The 21695-nt window shown below is 32.7% G+C and overlaps 1 protein-coding gene across 2 annotated transcripts; it reads left to right on the top strand.

Moving 5' to 3' along the window:
• The first annotated feature begins 1860 nt into the window (after window positions 1-1860).
• Window positions 1861-8350, top strand: LOC104212474 (transcription factor LHW). 2 transcript variants are annotated; one of them, XR_011403646.1, is made up of 11 exons: window positions 1861-2599; window positions 3918-4118; window positions 4229-4310; window positions 4668-4709; window positions 4790-4849; window positions 5155-6729; window positions 6863-6964; window positions 7177-7317; window positions 7432-7557; window positions 7670-8037; window positions 8140-8350. XR_011403646.1 is itself a non-coding variant. In XM_009761751.2 (10 exons), the coding sequence occupies exons 1-10, from the start codon at window positions 2505-2507 to the stop codon at window positions 7847-7849; spliced, it is 2604 nt and encodes an 867-aa protein (XP_009760053.1). In that variant the 5' UTR covers window positions 1861-2504; the 3' UTR covers window positions 7850-8350. The 2 variants fall into 2 exon arrangements, 1 of the variants encoding a protein (XP_009760053.1); XM_009761751.2 differs by having other exon boundaries at window positions 7670-8350.
• The last annotated feature ends 13345 nt before the right edge of the window (window positions 8351-21695 follow it).

Raw genomic sequence — 21695 nt, 5'->3', positions numbered from 1 at the left:
TTAAAGCTAAATTATTTTCAAATACAAAAGTATGTCATTCTTTTGGAACAAACTAATAAGAAAAATATTTTATGTAAATTGTAAGGGAAGGAGTATTTATTTTTGAATCATATTGTATTTTTATTTGTTTGTATCACCGACTATATATGGAGTTATAATATTTAAGTTTATGTCAATAATTATTCATATAATTTGTTCTTTTTAATTTATAGAATTTAGTAGGATCATAATATTATCTGCACATCGTGCGGGTACTAATACTAGTTAGTATTATAGTCCGTTTGACCAAGTTTTTTCTGGGGCCAAAAGAGTTTTTCTTAAAAAAATGAGGTGTTTGGCCAAGTTTTAGAAGGAAAAAAGCGTTTTGATTGAGAAATATAAACAGTTTTTGAGAAGTAGACAAAAGTAACTTTTTTTCAAAAATACTTTTTTGAGAATCACTTTTGAGAAAAATACACTTAGAAGCAATTTTTAAAAGCTTCGCCAAACACTAATTATTACTTAAAAATACTTTTAAAATTAATTAGTCAAACACAAACTATTTATTATCAAAAACACTTTTTTAAAGAAAAACACTTCTAAAAATAAACTGATTTTAGAAGTTGGGCGAAATAGGCTATTAATAGCATCTTTAACTTCACTTTAACAACTGAATATTTTTCATAGTCATTCTCGTAATAAATATTGTGGATCTATCTCTTTAAAGTTGTTTATTATACTCCTGTCATATGATTAATGTATCTTATTACTTTAGTTTTCCGTTGAACTCGTGTCCTAAAAAACTTTTCTCCAAATAAATCTATCGACCCCTTCTAAATAATTTATATTCTATTAAACTTTGAAGATGAATGATTTTATTATAGATCTCTTTACCGTTCTTTCACACTTCTCTACAAATTTTTATACATAAAATAAATTATCAATAGTCCATATTCATAATAGTACGAAAATTATTTCATTTAAAAACATGAAAATCTATCCCTATATAATTCTGACTATAAATCTTATTTAAATATAAATTAAATAAATTATAATATCAAATTCCAAATAATTTTAGTTTACTAGTACAACTTAAATTAATTTTATCAACAAACTTCGCAAATTAATGGCTGGTCCTAAGATTTCATTTATTAATTTGAAGATTATGTATTTTGTTTTTTGCATTTCTAAGAAAAAGCAAATACCAAGATTCTTTTGTGTAGTCCCAATGCACAAAACACAAAAGCACTGAGCCTCCCCAGAATTGGAAAGAGACCAGAAAGCCGACAAGAAACTCCCACAGTGGCAAAAACCCCGTAATTCTCTACTATTCCTAAGCCTATTTTTGTCAAATAAAAAAGCAAAAATAAAAATTAAACTACAAATTCTTTTATTAATTACTTGTTCTATTCCAATTTATTAATGTACCTTTTTTTAAAATTATATTTGGGCATGCATTTTATTTGAAAAAAATTGAACTTTTGTGAGTGGGAGAAAAAGTTTCACCAAAAAATTATCCTAAACTAGATTTTGGGAACTTGAAAAATAATTTCAGAATTTTTTTAAATATAGATCACTAAACTATGAACAAACAATGTTTTCAAAAAAAAAAATTGAAAAAAGGTTACCAAGGTGTATGGCAAAACGGGAGCTTAGTTTGTCCCAAACTAAAAAATTTTATATTTCGAAATAGTATAATTTCAAATTTTTTATTATAATATTTTTTTTTATATCTACATAAATAAATACTGCTAATTTTAAATCGTAAATGTTAAAAGTCTTTTTTCAACCTTTAAAATGTATATATCACATAAAATAAGAAGGGGAGTAATCATTTGCGTATTTTAGCAAAACCCCACCAGACATAAGCGTATTTTAGCACACTCCCTACCACCTATTTTTACCCTTCTCCTCCTTCCCTCTGCTTCTTCTTCTGATGAATCACAGAGCAAAACACTGCAAACACAACGACAGCCCCCTCAAAAAATAACCATTCCTCTTTGCCCACTAAATCACACAATACACACAGTGAGTACACATTAAAACACCAAAAGATTCTATTTTTACTACCCAAAGAACCAAGAAACCAAGAACACTCATCAAAGCTCTGATCTTTAACTTCCTTTCAATACTTAACATTCATATATTTGTCCAAGTTTTTTGTTAGAAATGGAGAAAATTGTAGTTGTTGTTAGCTGTGAGCTTAAAGCTTGTGGTATAGTGTAGTTTTCTCCAAAGGGTTTTCTTCTCCATTTTTGGCTAAAAAAATACTCTCTGTTTTTCACTTTCACTTTTTTTCTCAACCCATAGAATGGGTTGCAGGGACATAATAGTACAAAATTTGGATCCTGTGAGAAAAAGAAGTGGTGGATTAAGAACTAAACAAGCTGGGCGTGGCTCTTGCAGAGGAAGTTAGTTCATTTAATCTATAATTTTTTGCTGAAAAAACAAGAAAAGAAAAGAGAAACACAAACAAGTGTTTTTTTTTCTCTGTTTGAGATATTCACACACAAAAATTAGTGGAAATGGGGTATTTGTTGAAAGAGGTTTTGAAGACACTTTGTGGAGTAAACCAATGGTCTTATGCTGTTTTTTGGAAGATCGGTTGCCAGAATACCAAGTGAGTTTTCTTATTTCTATGAATCAAATTCTTTTTTTTTTCCTTTTTTCAAAAGCAAAAAATTAAAATGAATGTAGAAATTTGTAATATTGGCTTGTGGGTTGAGTTGAGATTTTATTTCCACGTGGATTTTTTTTAAATGACATTTTTTTCATGGTAGTGGAAAAAATGATCTTGGCTTGTGAGTTGATTTCATTTCTTTTTTGTGAAATTTTTGTTAGTTTTTTCATGAGGATTTAGCTTTTTTATTTTTTTTATTTCTTTTGATTTTCTTTCTCAAAAGACAAAAAAAAAGCTGAAAAAATGTGAACTTGGCTTTGTGGGTTGAGTTCAGACTTAATGGAATTTTTTCTTTTTTATCTTTTTCATGTTGGGTAGGGCTTTTTTTAAATTACTTTTTTATTTTTATTTTTAAAAAGGGAAACAAAATGAAAGTAGAGCAAGGAAATCCTCCTGCTAAAAAAAAATTAAAAAAAATCTTGGCTTGTGTGTTGAGTTCAGATTTATGTGAATTATATTTTTGGTTGGGTAAATGGAGAAAAATGTATTTGTTTTTTTTTGTTTATTTTGTGGAATATCTTTTTCATCTTTTCATTTTCCTTGTTGTTTTGGATTTTGTGCTGACAATTATTTTCACTTTGCCGAGAAAATGGAGGGCAAATGAAAGTAAGAAACTGAAAAAGTGTAAAGTCTGATGGTCCTTTTGTTGTTCAGCACTTGAGCTGCTGAAATACTGTAAACTGAGTTTCACTGATTCTATTGTTGCTCAGTTCCTTTCTTTGACCAAGCAAACTTAGAGCTTTGTAATGTGTATCATAATACTGTGCTACACACTATTGTTTATTATGGTATTACTTTACATGCTATGGATTTACAGAATATTGTTTCATTTTCTGCTTTTGGCTTTGTAATCTGGAAAATGTCATTTTCTGCTTTTGGAATGTTGTGGTTGTTTTAGTCCATTTTGTCTTGAAGAATCTTTGTGGAATGAAATGAAAAAAAATAAATGAAAGTGATTTGTTTTAATTTGCTGAAACCCTTTCTACTGTTATGATTTCCTGTATACAAACATACTCATTACATGTTTCCTCATTCTTGTTGGATTCTTTATGTTTGTTATTCTCCAATTTCTTGTCTCTTCTTCTTTATTTTTATATATACACTTCTCCAGTAATGTTGCAAATAGGAACTTACAGGACTGTCACTTTCTATTTTAATGACACTGAATCTTGACTTATCTGCTGGTATTTTGTTTACCCTTTTACTAAAGTTTTTTCAAATGATTCTTTAACATTTTTTTCTTTTACTGAATTGGCAGGCTTTTAATTTGGGAAGAATCCTATTATCAACCCTTAACCTTCTCTGAAGTTCATGGAATTTCTGGGCTTGAGAATCCTGAACTATCATTCCAAGATTGGGGTGTTTGTAATTCTCAGCTTATGAATCAAGCAGGGGAGAGAGTGCATTTACTCGTAAACAAAATGATGACGGAAAGTCAATTCAACCTAGTAGGAGAAGGGTAATAATTTTTGAATTCAGTTTTATTGATTCTTTCTTTTTTAAAATTAGTATCGGCAAAGAGTTCGTTTACTTTTACCATGTCTTTGATATCCATAATTTTTTTCTCAGACTAGTTGGTCGGGCTGCAGTTACTGGGAATCATCAGTGGTTTCATTCAGATGGTTTTAGTAGAGTAGCTCATCCACCAGAGGTACATATTGAGATAATCCCTAGCTTGCTGTGGTTAAGTTTTCTCCCAAGAAAGAGATATGTGGCCTGTATTACATATTATACACGATCTTTACTTTCTCCATTGCAATTAGTATTTGAATAGCTGTCCCTTGCCCATAATCACTTGTGTGGTAAAAAGTTAATATTTCACAATTCAACTTAATTCTGTCAAACTTAGATACAATGCTTTTTTTGGTTTTTTTCTGTAAGGTTAACGACAAACTTAAATTAGGTTATCTTTTTTATGCAACGATGTAATGTTATTTGTGTCTCATTGTATCTTCTGGATGCATTAACTGATACTTACTGGTGTATCCATACGATGTGTTTCTTTTAGGTACTGAAAGAGCTGACTCAACAATTTAATGCTGGCATCAAGGTATGATCTGTTTGAATTAACGCAAATGCTGTGTGTATTTCTTTTGCGGCTCACTGATTCTTTATGTTACTGATATGCAGACAATTGCAGTTGTTCCTATTCTTCCTCACGGTGTTGTCCAATTTGGATCATGCTCACATGTAAGTCCTTCATTTTTCTTTCCCATTTTAAAATCTTACTTGGAGAAAAATAGACTTGGGTACCAAGGTACTCAAATTATATCTACCATCATTGCATACAACAATTTGTTCTCAAGCTAGATCCCTTAGTTGTTGCGTTAAAAGATAACTTATGTTGATGAATCGGGGAATGAATAGCAGAATATAAAGGGGATTAATCATCCCAACTAGTTTGGGATTTAGGCTAACTGATTGATTAAACTTTTGTTTTTCAATTTCACTATCATAAATTATGTCAAGTGAAATGGTCATTTTTGCTGCCTCAGATAATGGAGAATATGGGTTTTGTGGAGGATGCGAGGATGCTGATAAGTCAACTAGGATGTGTTCCCGGTGTCTTGTTATCCGATGAAAATGCAATGAAAGATCCTGCAGTTAACACTGCACCAGTTTCTCTAGATTCTTATGGGAGAGCCAAATCGATGATCTCTGCTCCAGTTATTGCTAGCTGCAGTTATCAGAATAACTTAAGTCAGACTGACAGTTTCGTTGGTCAAACTTCCTCTCTGGCTTCACAAGTTCAGAACAGAATCATGTCTACTGATGCAACATTTCGAGCCCCCAATATGACCCAAAGTTTTGTTGATTCTCATGATCATCAGTTTCACAATATTGTTCCAGAGGTGAAAGCAAACCTGTCTCCTAATTGCCACCTAATAAATAATGCAATTAAAGCAGAGGTAATTTCTCCAAATTCCAACATATGGACGAGTCAACAATCTTCTTTGCACATTCCGAGGTCTCCCTTTCATCAGCAATCTTCTATTGATTCATTAACTGTAGATAGTGGCAGCTTAAGGTTGTTTGAACAGGGGATCACTTCAAATGCTGGTAGCCATGATTTTGGCAAAATCAACTCTTGCACAAAATCTACTGGAAATGGGCATTCGTCTTATGTTGGGAACGATGTGATTACCAATCATACTTCTGATGGTCAGAGTTCACAATTTATGTGGGATGAGAGTAACAGAATAGTAGAAAACGATTTGTTTCAAGCACTCAGTATTATGTTAACACAGAATGAGCACACGTGTTCAAGCAAGTACATGCAAGAGGTTTATGGTGAAAAACATGAATACCTGGAGCAGAGTGCTTTCCTTGAAAATAACAAATATGAAGATTCCTGTGTCCAAGGTCACTCGGGGGATGACCTCTTTGATGTTCTGGGTGCTGATTTAAAAAATAAACTACTTAATGAAAGGAATAGTTATCAAAGTAAACGACCAGACGCGGACACAAAGGATCGGATTAAGAATAACTCTACTTCTACTTCCATAATTAGTCAGTATGTTGCTTCTTCGACAGTCAATCAAGGAAAATCCAATAGTGGAGCATTTTCTGCGGCTGGTTTTGAGCGTCTTTTGGATTCCATAGCATCCAAGCCTTCGGCCAAGCAGAATTTGGATGACGATGTTTCTTGTCGGACAACAATAACGAATTTGAGTAGCTCCTCTGCTCCAAATGCTGCATCTTCCTACGGCCAAGCAGGTTTCTCTAGTCAAATTCAAGGAGAGGTATTTGGTCAGCCCAAGACTCTTGCAAAATCAGGAGCAATGGTTTCTCGTTCATTTAGATCTGAGTGCTCTAATGAAAACACAGGAGCCTATTCGCAGAGTAGTTCAATTTATGGGTCACAAATTAGTTCATGGGTGGAACAGGGTCATGATACAAAGCCAACTAGCAGTGTTTCTACTGGATATTCTAAGAAGCCTGATGAGACGAGCAAAACCGGCCGCAAAAGGCTTAAACCAGGAGAGAATCCTAGACCAAGGCCTAAAGACCGGCAAATGATCCAAGATCGTGTGAAAGAATTGCGAGAAATTGTTCCAAATGGGGCAAAGGTAATACCTAGTTTTGAACTCTTTACCATTTCCTTTAATGTATTTTCATTATTATATATATTTCTTCCCTATTCTGTAGGATGAATAATTTATCTTATAAATGTTTCTCCCTTTTTGGATTTTATGATTTCAGTGTAGCATTGATGCACTACTGGAACGCACGATCAAGCACATGCTTTTCTTGCAGAGTGTAACCAAGCATGCTGACAAATTAAAGCAGACTGGAGAGTCAAAGGTTCGCTCATAACCATTTAACATTTTTGTGATCCCCTTTTCAAAGGAATGTCATAGCATAACTAGTCTTAGCATAAGTTTCTTACTTGACATTTTGATACATTTTTATTGGTCTTTACAAAATGTTAGAATGATATTTTAGCAAGTGATACAAGAAGCCTGAAACTACTTTAGAATTACTTACTACTTTCCCTTTGTGTCGTGAACCTGCAGATAATCAGCAAGGAAGGAGGACTGCTTTTAAAAGATAATTCTGAAGGAGGAGCAACATGGGCATATGAAGTTGGTTCACAGTCTATGGTCTGCCCTATAATAGTTGAGGATCTGAATCAACCTCGTCAAATGCTTGTAGAGGTTAGAATATATGTTAACTTACCAGATGTTGCTCTTCTTTAAACTCGTTTATGGTTCTAGCAACAGACTAGATGTCATTATTGTTAGGGATACTGAATTTGTTGTTTTCTGCAGATGCTTTGTGAAGAACGAGGTCTGTTTCTGGAAATAGCCGACATAATAAGAGGATTGGGCTTGACAATCTTAAAAGGGGTTATGGAAACGAGGAATGACAAAATATGGGCAAGGTTCGCCGTAGAGGTATATATCTACTTATCAGGATCTGGGCGGCAGTTGTTTCTTGCATTAGAACAATAGCGATTGCACTTTTGTCATCTTTAGCTCAACCTAAATGTTTGATGTTTAAATACAGGCAAACAGAGACGTGACTAGGATGGATATATTCATCTCACTTGTTCGCCTCTTGGAGCAAACATCTAAAGGTGGAGCAGAATCTTCTAATGCCATCGGTAATAATGACATAACGATGGTGCATTCATTTCACCAAGCAGCTTCAATACCTGCAACAGGCAGACCATGTAATTTACAATGATGAACAGGCTATGATCTTCGTCTGCACGTGTTAAGAGCGAGCAGTCAACCATTGCTCGCCATGACTGACATGTACACTAGGCTGATCCTTTTGGTTTAGAGTTAATCCTCATTTTTCGTCTCCCACGAGCAAGAAGTTTCCAGAACTCCTGAACGTATCAAGTTGTATCTAAGTGTCGTTCAAGACAGGTAGATGCTTTTAATTACTTTCACAATCCATCAGTGTTGTAATATCTGGCAATCAGGCGCTTTTTTATTATTCTTACCTTTAAATGTACTAATTTTGATTAGATAGAGGGAGAAGGGAGATGGAAAATGATAATGGGAGATGGTTCATGTGATGAGAAGAGGATTCTTGGTTTTGCTGTTGTTGTATAGAAACGGTGGAGATGATAGGAAGGGAGCCTAGGGTGTTTAGTTAGCTAGCTGATGTGTAATCTATTCTTCCATTTTCTCTGGACATGTTTTTCTGGTTTTCAATTCTGCTCTTCTTCCATTTCCACTTTTTTATTCTCCTTGGAAAATAATGTTTTAATGTCTAATTCCTCTCTTATTTGACTTACGTACAAGCCTTTCTTCACCATCTGTCCTTAATATAAATATAGTAAATAATAATCATTACAAAAGTAGGGAAATACATACTACTACTATTTTTCAACTTTAACTTCAAATATCTCTTTAATAAAAATTTGACCAAATATTGTCCAAACGCTTGCTTAAATTTTGACTAAACTGAGGACAACCCATGATTTGCCACAAGAATTGTTGGAGACAAATTCTAAGTCAGCTAAGCTGGCAATTGAATTTACTAAACTAATGGTTCACTAATTGTTAAACATTGACCTACAGCTTAACTATATATTCCTAGCATTTCTTTGTAGAGGTTTCGCATGACAGTTTACTTTATCCTTCAGGCAATGCTGTCCTATTTAGGCATGGATCCGGACATCACGGTTATAAAAAAAAAAAAAGTCAAAGACTACCCGTTTTGAGTCTACATTCACCTGATACGTTCATCTATTCACTAGTACCATAGAAAAATAATTACTCCTATTTAACTGAGTTTTCAAGTAATAAAATCAGTAACAGTCAAGTGGCCCTTATCTTTATTCCTTTGACTTTGAGAATGGATTTTTGGACTGTTTTGAAGATCAATATTGCCACACATTAGCTTAGCCCACATTTTGGAAATGGTCCCTTAAATTATGCAATAATCCAAATTGAGCTACCGAAATATTTGCAAGTGATCCATATTTTATTTTGGCAGGGCCAAGTGATTCAACTACTCAGTAGCACTCCGACGGAGGATAAAATTTATTTAATTCAATACTACGAACGAGAATGTATTGAATATCTATTTTTTATTTTGCAATAATTTAGATAAATATATAACCTATTTTTATTTTTTCTTTAGCGTTTAATCATGTATTTAATACTCCCTTATTAGTCATGTATTTTTATTATGGTTTTTTAATTAGCAATATTTATATTAATAATTTTATTATTGAATATTTTAGGATAATGCCATGACATATCTCATATTTTGTATTATTTTCTTGGAAAATACATTATATATTTGTATCTTATTAGGACTAAAGAAATATTTTGAACATAATTTATATGTTTTGTTCTACGAAGATTTTACCGGAAAAAAATCTGAAAAAATCCGAATAACCCGAAAACCCGAGAAAAACTGAGAGTGAAAAACCCAAGTTTTATTGGTTTGATTTGGTCTTTAGATTTAATAATCCGACACAATTGGTTTGGTTTGGTAATTGTAAAATCCAAACCAACCCGACCTATGTACACCCCTAGTTAGCACTATTTAATTTACTAATGTTAATGACTATAAAACTTATTGGAACATTCAAAAGTTCTAAGTCCAACCTTGAAATAATATCTTAAAAAATAAAATTATGAAATCTTTTAAGAAATATTTATAAATTACATCACAACAAGTATATTTATATATTAAATATATCTAAAATTTCTATATATGTAATGTCGGGTTGGTTTGGTTTCGGTTTGACTTTCTTTAGTTAACACCAAACCAAACCAAACCAATTATGGTCGGTTTTTTTTCCAACACTAAACCAAATCAAACCAATCTATAGTCGGGTTTTTTTTTCTCGATTTGACTCAGATTATCGGGTTGGTGCGGTTAGTCGGTTTCCTTTGTACACCCCTAATAGCAGAATTTAAAATTTCACAGGTGAAACTTCATGGCAATATCTATTTTTCAATTACAGGGCTAAAAGTGGCTACCCCGCGCTATTACTACCTCCTATAGAAGCTAGTATAAATAAGACTCATTTTACAATCAAAACAACAAAGTAAGATAATTAGATGATGAGAACTTAATCAAAATATTGTCTTAACCATGAATGTTAATATTGTCGAAGTTTTGGTAAATAGAGTTATCAAATGCCTTCGGTGGTAGGAGCTAGTAGAGCCCAATGCCTAGTCAAGATACATACAAGATAATCTATACATCATTTTTTCAAAACAAAATAAAAACACATAAAATTTTATTTATAAAATTTAAGGCCTCTTCTTAAGATTTGACTTTAGGCCACCATACCGTTGAGCTTCCCTAATGTAGAAGTTAATTAAACGCCAGAACTAATCACCCAGTTGCTCAACCAAGCAATATTAATGCGCGCGAATAGTACTGCATGTTACCATTAACATTTTTGCTCAAGTAGAATTCTGTGCATCTAATATGAAATTGTGCTGGCTTCTGAAAATGTATAGATACGTCTATTCTTTGTTAAAAATATTCCTTCATTTCAAAGCCATATTCTTGAAAGATCTCTTCACAAGTTGCATGATGAAACTGTAAGCTAGAACCACCAAATATTTGTTGTCAGAACTAATTTTTTTCATAAGAAAAGCAAGAAATGAAGTGAACATAAAACCTGAAAAGAACATATTCAATCCTAATATATATGTTTCATATAAATATGTTTTTTGTCCAAGCTATAAAGCACAACACGTGGGGCTCTCGTTACATTGCTCCCAAATAAGTACAACATCTCATCAGTAAAAGATGCCATTTAATTTGCTATGAGAATTCTTAAATCTTTTACTAGGAGAAGATTGGGCTCTTTGAAGTCTCAACCATTGACAAGATTCATGGATAGGGAGGGACAAAGATAAAGCAATTGGAAAGTTTAATGTGCTCACCTAAACTGTTTTCCACTGATTTTGTTTGCTTTTATTTTTGTTCTAGCATTGATTCTTCTGTCAATTCATATGTTTATTTTATCACTCTTATGTTGTTCTATTTCACTTTGGGATGTAAAACGAAATAAAACGTTACCCCAAAAGGAACATCTGGATTCTATTCTCTAGCCGGAAAAATAGTTTTTAAAGTTGTGTTTGGACATGCATTTTATTTAAAGAAAAGTTGAAGTTTTGTGAGTGGAAGAAATTTTTTCACCCAAAACTGCCCTAAACTAGTTCCCAAAACATAATCATATTTCATAAACAAACAATGTCTTCAATTTTTTTTTTGAAAAAATGAAGCCAAAATCTATGGCCAAACGAAGGAGCTCAATATTTGTTTATATGCATGTATATATAATCATAGGATTTAAGTCGTATACACTGACCGATAATATAATAATTTTAATTTACACTATCAGTACGTTTGTACTTGCAGTAGCCAATTAGTTGCTATTATTACCAAGTTGCCAGTTAATGCTTATTATAAATTTATCTATAATTAACTTATAAGTAATGTGATTGTATAAATATATTTTAGAGAATTTTTCATAAAGAACCATCTTTTAGGTCTAATTAGCCATTTATAGATATCCTTTACTATATTACGTGTTATAGATATCTTTTATGTTTTTATACAATGTATTTCATGTATTTGAGATGTTGTATTCATTAATACAACAAAAAATAGGCGTAAAAACAGGAATTCCAGCTAATTCTGATATGTATTTAGCTGTATTTAAGCGGCTTTAACGTGAAATACAGTAACGTATCTGCGCAGAATCTAGAAGGTTAAACTGGTTAAAAACGGAAGGAAATCAAATCACATGATATTCTCCTAAATTAACTCAACGAACTAAAACTAGTACACATTAGTCTGTATTCTGCTCAAAGACAGCATCTCAGAAACGTGAATACAACAAAAAAACAGAGCAACATCTGATCGAACTTCTTCCATTCTCTTTTTTTTTCCGATTGATACAAATTATATACAAAATAAGGTATTCATCCTCTATACATATGGCAAGTTTAACAGTTTTGTTGCGTCATTCTGGCAAGTGGAACGATGAGGGCAATTACATCGATTTTTCAATTGATGGAATACTGATAATGGAGTATGTCTCCTTTAATGATCTGGTTGTTTCAATTTCAAATCAAATGGGTATCGATTTGTACTCCAAGACCATTAAAATACAATACAAAGTAGAAGGAAATTGCACACCAATGGAAATACACAATGATATGGGTTACATAGTTTATGTAGAATTGAAAAAAGAGAACAGAGAATTTGGGATGTATCCTTTGTGCATTACAACTATCGAAAAAGATGTTATATTCGGAGGTAGTTTAAATCAAGGCGACATTGTGCAAATAGACGAAGGAGTTCAAAGGTACGATTCCGATACAGATGATACACTGGCTCTAGATTTTGTCAATTCAGGAGAAGCGGTTGGAATGTTCGAACTCCACAAGGATTTGATAATTTCAAAAACTAATCAAAAGGAGGTTATGGCTGGACAAGTTTATAAGGATAAGGCTACATTGAAAGAGGTGATGGAGAATTATGCTATAGCTCAAAGGTTTCAATTCCGGGTTGATAGGTCTAATGCTGTCAGGTTTGCATGTATTTTTTTTTCCGTTGTATTTTCGATTATTTGTCCGAGTTGTAAGTTTAACGTCGTTGTATTTATGCGTATTTGTGTATTTCATCTAGATGATCACAGATGAAATAAACATATGTTTGTTTAGGGCATTTAAATACATGTATTCATATGTATTTTATTGGTATAAATACATAACAATGGCTCTAATTATTTTCTTATTATGTCTATTGTGGTATTAAGTGTATGCATATACAAACAAGTGTATTCAGTTGTATTCATTGTATTCAAACGCATATAACTATAATGGAATTCAGTAGTATAAAAATTTATATATATAGATGTGAGGATGTATCTATGTCAGATTATATTTGTCTATATATGAGCTGCATTTTTTGTAAACACTTATGCTGATCAAATGTAAAATAATTAATTCTTTGCAGCTATGCATTATTATGCATTTCAGAAGATTGTGAATGGAGGTTTAAGGCTTCAAGTACTAACAAATCAGAACTATTCAAAGTGAGAGAATTCAATGATAACCATACATTCATACATTATCTCCGACATCTGTGTCAATGCCATCATCACGTATTCCTATGGGTTCCTTTCTCTGGTGTAAACTTTTAGTTTGCTGATTTTGTTGAAGATAGTCAGAAAGCTTCTTGAAGTTATCATTGATCAATGTTCTTAGAGACTTGAACTCTCCCACAATCTTAACAATACAAAAATAATTATAAGATTGCGCCAAAAATATATGAATGCTATTCATTAAACTGTAATGTTTAATTTGTGGTTAAATACTCACGTATTCTTTGAATGAATTTAGGTCTTTCCTCAAAGAAGATACTTCGTCATTTTGGGAATCTTGCAGCTGATTGTCATGCAAAACTTTATGTCCAAATTCGGATACACAAACAGGAGGAATCTTGGGTTGATATTATGTTTCGTTAAGATGCCTTTCGTGTTCCTTGCGCTTTTTATGGGGCGGTGATGAAGATGGATCAACACTTGCAACATGTTTTTTCTTAAATTGAAGCTCGGGTGTAGGAGAAAAGTCATCCGAATCCTCTCCCGATTTGTCTGAATGACCAGGAGAAGGTCTCTTCTCAACATCAGCGCCTACAAGAGGATTCTGAATCACTTGGACTGATTTCCTTGTGAACAATCTGAAAAATGAAATACAATCAAAGTCTTACTAGAAACATACAAATGCAGATCTGGAATACAAACTGAAATTTGTATTGAATATAATGCAGTACTAATGATTTGGAAATAATATGCAATTGTATGAAGAATTAATAATGAAGGCTACAACATCTATATATTGCTGTATGCATATGAATGCATTTATATGCATTAGATATATTCAAATGTATACAGTTTTTGTATGCATTTATATACAAGTGTATGCAGTTGTTTATACTAGTCCCTATGCATTTGTATACATGTATCTTGAATCTGTATGTAAGTATTTATATCTGTAAGCATATGTATACAAATGTATATTGCTGTATGCATCCCCTGAAAATGTATGCAGCTGTATTTTGTGTCTCTATGCAGCTGATTATACAAATATTTTCTATCTGTATGTATTTGTATACAAATGTATTATGCTGTATGCATCCCCTAAAAATGTATGCACTCTCTTGTATGCAAATGTATGAGTAATCTGGATGCATTTGTATGCAGCATATTTGTGAAAATATGACAACTGAAACTACAACAGGTATTACATCACCAAAAATGTATCTGAATGCAACTGCATACTTCTATATGCAAATGTATGCCTATTAATTATTACTAAAATATAAACTATCAATGATACAATTTGTATATTACCATGTTCCCAGTGTCAATGAACATGCCGTTCATTAGATAAGCAAAGGTTGGCTGATATCCGGTGGTTCTCCAATTGAGTATTCTGGGGACCACGTCATCAACTCGGAGTGCAATTTTGGAATCAACAACTGAACAACACTCATAAAACCACACTTACATAGCCAGTGGCATCCCAACTATCCTGTAATACTTCTTCTCAGCATCCATCTTCATGCTAATCGATTTTGTCAGCATTTCAAATGCTTTTAAACCCCAATGATATTCAGAATTGCACACACTCTCTACCAAGTCAAAATGTAGCCTTGGTATAGTTGTACTATTCTTCTCTGATGAAAAAATAAAGGAGTGTATGAAATACAACAAAGATATCTTCAAGGCATCACCATCATTGTCGGGACCCCAGTTCTTGTCAGCAAAACATTTCATCAATTGTTCCTTCTTGACAAGATTAACACCTCCAAAGTAAGTCTCAATAAGCCGGTTAGGAAACTTTTCACTAAACTCAAAATCTTCATCATTACCAACACATTTGAGGCCAGTCACAATCGCAAACTCCCTTAATATGAAATGTAATGAAGTACCATTGACGTGTACTGCAAATACATTGTTAGGAGTGCCTTCTAACTGGAGAGCCATAAAGCATCTGGAGAGTTGATGTTGAACTTCACAGCGCTTCATTTGAAGAAATGAGCCAAAGCAAGTATTGCCAAGTTGTTGGTACTGATCAGGAGTAAGGTTCTCTTTTAGTTGGGAGACTATATCAGTATTAGTATAAACACTGATATGGGGTGCAAATTTTGGCTGGTGTTTCACAAAAAAATTAATTCCCTGCATTTAACAAGAATAAATACATGTAAATACAATTGAATACAAAACATATTTCATAGTAAATCTTACATGAATACATATGAATACAACTACAAACATTTAGAAGTATAGATATAACTGAATACACAGAATATATTACAGTACATCTAACATGAATACATACGAATACAACTAAATACATTGACAAGGCTAAATACATATTAAAAAACTAGCTACAACACACATGACATAAAAAATAAGTAAGCAGAATACAATTAAAAACTTACTGGAAAATTGAACAATTGCAAACAAAAAATAACTAAGATGAATACATGAATACAATTAAAAACATACTGGAAAATTGAACAGTTGCAAACTATCAAAATACATAAGAATACATATACATACTTATAAATACAACTGAATACAGTAATACCAAATAGTACAAAATGTGAAATTGAATAAAACTAAATATATTTAAATACAACCAGATACATACGAATACAACATCGTACATGTAAAATAACTTGAATAATTATGAATACATATAAGTTTCTTTGAATGCATATTGATACAATAACAATTACCTTTTGGTGTCGTGTATCTGATGTTTCTTTTTGCAACGACTTCCTTTACATTGACACATGAAGAATCATTCATAGGTTTTTTCATCTTTGAAACAACTGGATTTTTTGTTTCTTTTGAAGATTTCTCAACTTGGACTTCTTTCGACTTGTCATTGTGTAATTTAGTTCTTCTCTGTGAAACTGTAGTTGCTGACTTACCTGCAAAATCCACTCCCCTTAAGTTATTTGCAACGAGAAAGAGGGCCCATCAAAATTGAGAATTTTGGTGGGTATACCTCTGGTTATCATCTTGTGTGGCATTGAATCCGCCATTGAAGAGAAAAACCAAAGCTTCCTGGTGAGTAAACAATACCAATGGTTATTATTTCAGAAATTTATAAAAAATTGGTATAAAAATTAAAGAACCAAATTAATGATATCAAAGTTCGAAGAAGTAAACTTACCAGGAGAAAACAAATCAGCACTAAAACAGTGATTTAAGATATATTTTGAATGTGGGATTGATAATGGCGGAGAAATAGAGAATTTGTGTGGGGGGAGAGTTATGAAACGTGGGTTTGTGGGAGAAGAGAGTAAAGTGTATGTAAAAAGAGAGAGAGAACGTGTTTAGAGCAGATATACGGTAATTATGTGAGAGAAAATACTAAAAAGGAGAGAGAAAAATATTATTTAGCATATATGGTGCCTTAAATATAGGATGTAACTATAATTAGATATTTTGCTATAAAGGATAAAAGGTATTTATAGGATGTAATATTTTAAAATGGTATTTATTTAAAATAAATAGGGTACTAAGGTTTTCTATAGGGTGTAAAATTTCCTATATTTTACACCTTCAATACATAAATTTAAACACACACACACAAAATATATATTCCTCACAGATGCGGAGCCACAAGCCCACGTATGAGTTCGGTAAAACCTAGTAGCTTTGATTCAAATCCTGTATTTATGCTACAAAATTCAATTAATATATAAAAATAATTTATCCAAAACCCATTAAATTGCCTTTTCTAGAACTCTAGAACCCATAAATTCAAAATCTTAGCTTCACATCTGGTTCCTCGATAACGTACTCCTACTTCTAACAAACGACTGTATGGACATGTTCATGTCATATCATGCATGTCTCTCGTATACAGTGGCGAAGGCAGGATCTCCATGAAGGGGGTTCAAAAAGTTTTTTTTGTATCTAGTGTGAATTGAACTCATGACCTTATGTAGATTTTGAACCCCCTTGACCACTAAACTACACTTTTGGATTGTGTTAAGGGGGTTCAAAACTTAATATATAGAGGTAAAAAACAGATTTTGCCTTATATATACAGTGTATTTTTTCGGCGAAGGGGGTTCGGGTGAACCCCCTTGCGCCCCCCTAAATCCGCCCCTGCTCGTATATATCTTCGTGTAGGAAACTTAGAACACTTGTAATATTTATTTGAGGATAAAATAAAATCTTAGCGTTCTCAGCCTTTTTTCCCCAAGTAATTCAGTATTCAAATCCACTGATTAATTTGGATTTGTATCGGATAGTCCTATTAAGGTGCAAACTTGCTCCCTATCAGGAAGTTCTTTCTTTTAAGAGCTCAAACCCGAAATTTTTAATTAGAGATAAAGGAATCTTAATCATCTCACCATATACTATACTTTTTTTGACGCTTTTAAAAAAAGACTGATGTAAGGTTCCTCCATAGGGATTATGCTGTTGAAATGCAACTTGGCATGACAAAAGAAATGTGAACCATTTATTTTTTCTTTCAAGAAATTCCACCATTAGCCTCACATATTACCTAAGTGTAGGACTTCCTTATGAACAAGAGCAATCCTCTCTGAGAACAAAATTTATGATCTCTTCTCTGTCCCATTATGCTTGATCTGTAATTTTATTGGGCAACTTAGAAGAATTTGGTTAAAGTTGAGGTGACTTAACAAAGATTTTGAATATTTACAGAACACTCAGAACAAATTCAGATTCGGATCATGTGTCTAAGTACACTCCAAACCTGAAGAATCTTATCCATCATGATTCCATGAAAATCTTCAAAGTAACACTTATTGTAAAAGTATAGAAGTGTTAGTGATTTACAGTTTAAACTAAAAAAGTGACAAAACAATATTATCATCTCAATAAATGCAGTGATTACTGATTACCTTCTCTGCCCGAAAGAGAGGGAGAGAAATTCATTATGCTAATGGGAATCAAAAGACCTGAACAAATTCATTCCAAGATACCTTAAAATAAAGGGACTACGTGAAAAGTTGAGGCATTGATGAACTAGTAATAAACCCGAATATGCTAAATCCTATAGAAATTAGAAGACTACATCAATTATGTCCTTTTAATATGCTGTTAAAGGACTGCACAGGACTTGCTACAACTCTTTCATTTAATTTCTGAATATGTAAAGAGGAAACCCTGGAGGGAACTACCAGCTATATCCATTTATAAGTAATTTATTATAAAAACTGGTCAATTCATAAAATATTACTAATATTAGCCAACTAGTTATTTGTAGCCAAAAAAAGGTCAAATTTTTGCTTTCTTTTGAGTGAATGTTATTAAAATAGATTGTGTACATCTTAAGGAGTTTGAATCTCAGTTTTGGGATAATTTGGTGGAGTTTTGAGGTGGTTTGAATTGAAAATGAAAAAATGATATGTGTATCACACTGTATATCATATTTGTATCAAATGTGTATCATATGTATATCCATATTTATCTGTGCGTGAGATACATGCGTAATACATATGTTGCAGAAAATAAAGTTTGAACTCGATTTAACTACGAATTTTGATACTAAATCAGTCCAAATCGCCTCCAATCTTCCTCAAATTTGTATATTGACTAATCTATATATTTTCAATGAATTTCAACCGTACCCATTGAAAAATGTCCTTTTTGCTTAGATTTTTGGAACCTATCTTGTATTATAGTTCATCATCTTATTTGTTACCTCTACCACGATTTCCTTTCCATTTTGCATCTAATGTGGCTAATCACGCTTAAAAATATGGAAGGAGATCTTTGTATGTGATTCTTGGAGAGAAAAAACTTTATTTATTTGGGTTTTCAATTTTTATGTGTTTGACTAGTTTTGGTAAGTCTATAATTAATAGCTAGAGGTTGGTAAGTTTGGACTTATTTGAGATATTTCTGTAAGATTCCCAAACTAGAGGCATCAAAATTGGTCGAGAAAAACTTGAACGGACCATTTGTTGAACTCAGCCTATCTCGACCGATTAAATGGACTAATGTTTAGCTCAATTTATTCCATGAGTAACTTTGCCAAAATATCTTTAAAATAATATTTTTTATTTGACATATTATATATGATCATAACAAAAGAAAAATATCTTACTTGATAATTAAACAATTTATAAGATAATAACACATATATTAATTAAAGCTTGGTAAGAGTTGGGCTATGACGCAAGCTTTAGCCCATCTTGATCTAGCTCATCTTAGCCCAAGTAACTTTTGGGCGGGTTATTGACCTGCCTATTTATTAACTCAATTTTGACCAACCCAAAATCAACTCAATCTGCCCATTTGACACCCTTGGAGGAAACTGAGGATATATACATGACCTCTTTATCTTTTTGTTAGGCTAAGTCAGCCTAAATAGACTCTTTGGTGTAATGTTGTTCGCTTTGGATAAAGTCCGCACAATTTTGTCAAAAGACCTCTTGCCATTAAAGAATACTTTTACACCTTATACCCCGCGATCGAGTTACTGACAATTAATTTTTAAACTTGAAATTATTCTGAACCTTATACTACCCCTTTAGGTTGCATCTGAACAGTGTCGGAGCCAGAAATTCAAATAAGGGTAAAAACAATTAAAAAAATTCTTATGCCAAGGGAATTCAACAATTTATATATAGGCAAAAAAAATTATTTTTATTGAATTACATAGTATAATTTTTCGACAAAGTGTTCAACTGAATCCCCTTGAACCCTTCGGCCTGCGCCCCATTTCTACATGTCATAAACAGTGGTATCATGCTCAAAACAGAGACTGTAATGCAAATTCATACTCAAAATAAGGGGTTGGGTTGTAACAGTAATGATCTAAGACAATGGTGATCTATCCATCATAAAGTTTGTATTTGGTGATCCATCTAAGAGAATTCAAACATGATCCTACTTAAAACATGAAACCAATTAATCTAGCCTTCATTTCATAAATCGAGCCTAAGGGCTAAGACTGTGGATTAGGCTATGAATTACGAAAAATGGATTATGACCATGCAAGAGAAACTCAATCAGTTTAAAAAGAATTTTTTCGAGAATTAATTCCAAGCCAGCTAATTAAGCATTAGTAATTAGAACTCGATTGGTAATATTCAGCAAGCTAGATTGGATGCTAAGGTTGTGAGAGAATTCCCCTTTCCCCAGTCCTAAAATTTCTCCAAAGATTTGTGACAAATATCTGCTGATCCTCAACCAAACTCTCAAAGCCAACCCTATATCACCCTAATTTTTCTTTTTGAAATTAACTTTTCCTAAATAAGGTGTGGATTTGGAAAAAGCATATTGCTAGCTAGAATTAGCTAGTGATCATCATTGTAACAATTGTTCTTTTCATCATAATGCAATTGGCTTGCCATCTTGTCAGAGAACATAGCTAGGCATAACTGATCTCTATTAGATCTTGTGTTCATGTATCTAATTTCCTCTAACTTGTATGTCATAAATTTTGCATTATTTGTCGTTAAAAAAATAAAATAACTGCTCCATGATTCTTCAATATAATATCTCATGCTTTTTGGCTATCCAGATATCATCTAACCAGTGGCGATGTCATCTTTTTGTAACATCCTTTCAATCAGAAAATTACACTGTGTATTATATTCTATAAATTAAATTCTCTTGATCATCATGAGAAGAAGAGTCTTGGCATAACTGGTAAAGTTGCTGCCATGTGACCAGGAGGTCACGTGTTCGAGCCGTAGAAAGAATCTCTTGCGAAAATGCAGGGTAATACTGCGTATAATAGACCCTTGTAGTTCGGTCCTTCCCCGGACCCCGAACATAGCGGAAACTTAGTTCGCCGATAGCCTCGTAAATTTTCACCCTTCCTAAGTGGATTAACTCCAAGTCAATGCCATGTCAGCCACCACTATGAATAGTCAAAACACCAGTAAAAATTAACCTCAGCCAAGAACTAAGGGAAAAATGCATGCAACTATTCCAACTAAGCTTTAAAGCCAAGGATACCGTGTGTGATATGATCGCACGATAAAATCTATCAAAATGCATAACAGTTCATGACAACACTTGGAAAACCTTCAACATGATCATAGTACAATGATCTCAACCAATTGCTATATGGCCAACCAATTCCAATTTTGTCAAGTTCTTGTAAAGATCCCAAAATATGGTTTGCCCTCTTCTAAATATCCCTATTGCTATTCAAAGGTAACCTAAAAACAACTGTATTCGTGAAACCTAGAAAACTACTTTCACTTTTACTCGTTAGGCTCAATATTGTGGATAACAGATGGATAATTAAATTATTAAATTATATATATATATAAAAGAACACGATCCAAAAAGTTAGACCTTTATTTAGCGCACCTTTTTTTTTGATAATATTTTTCAACCTCTCTTTTTTTGATGAACTTTCCTTGTACTTCCATCGTACAAAAAAGTGGCACCAAAACATATTCACTTTAAAATGAAACATTTTACAATTTTTAAATATTTTCTGTTTTGTCAGCATCCATTATTCCTTTATTCCTCTCCTTATAAATATGAAGCCAGCAGACAACATGCCTTAGT

The sequence above is a fragment of the Nicotiana sylvestris genome, chromosome 11 (genome assembly GCF_000393655.2).
Source record: "Nicotiana sylvestris chromosome 11, ASM39365v2, whole genome shotgun sequence".
NCBI classification, from domain to species: Eukaryota; Viridiplantae; Streptophyta; class Magnoliopsida; order Solanales; family Solanaceae; genus Nicotiana; species Nicotiana sylvestris.
The sequence above is the reverse complement of the archived record's forward strand: the minus strand, read 5'-3'. Positions and strand labels throughout refer to the sequence as shown.

Excerpts from the sequence above, each read along its gene's own strand:
- LOC104212474 (XM_009761751.2), top strand. The coding sequence starts at position 2,505 with ATGGGGTATTTGTTGAAAGAGGTTTTGAAGACACTTTGTGGAGTAAAC. Across the intron at positions 4,311-4,667 it reads GAGTAGCTCATCCACCAGAG|GTACTGAAAGAGCTGACTCA; the intron begins GTACATATTGAG and ends TGTTTCTTTTAG. Across the intron at positions 6,730-6,862 it reads TTGTTCCAAATGGGGCAAAG|TGTAGCATTGATGCACTACT; the intron begins GTAATACCTAGT and ends TTATGATTTCAG.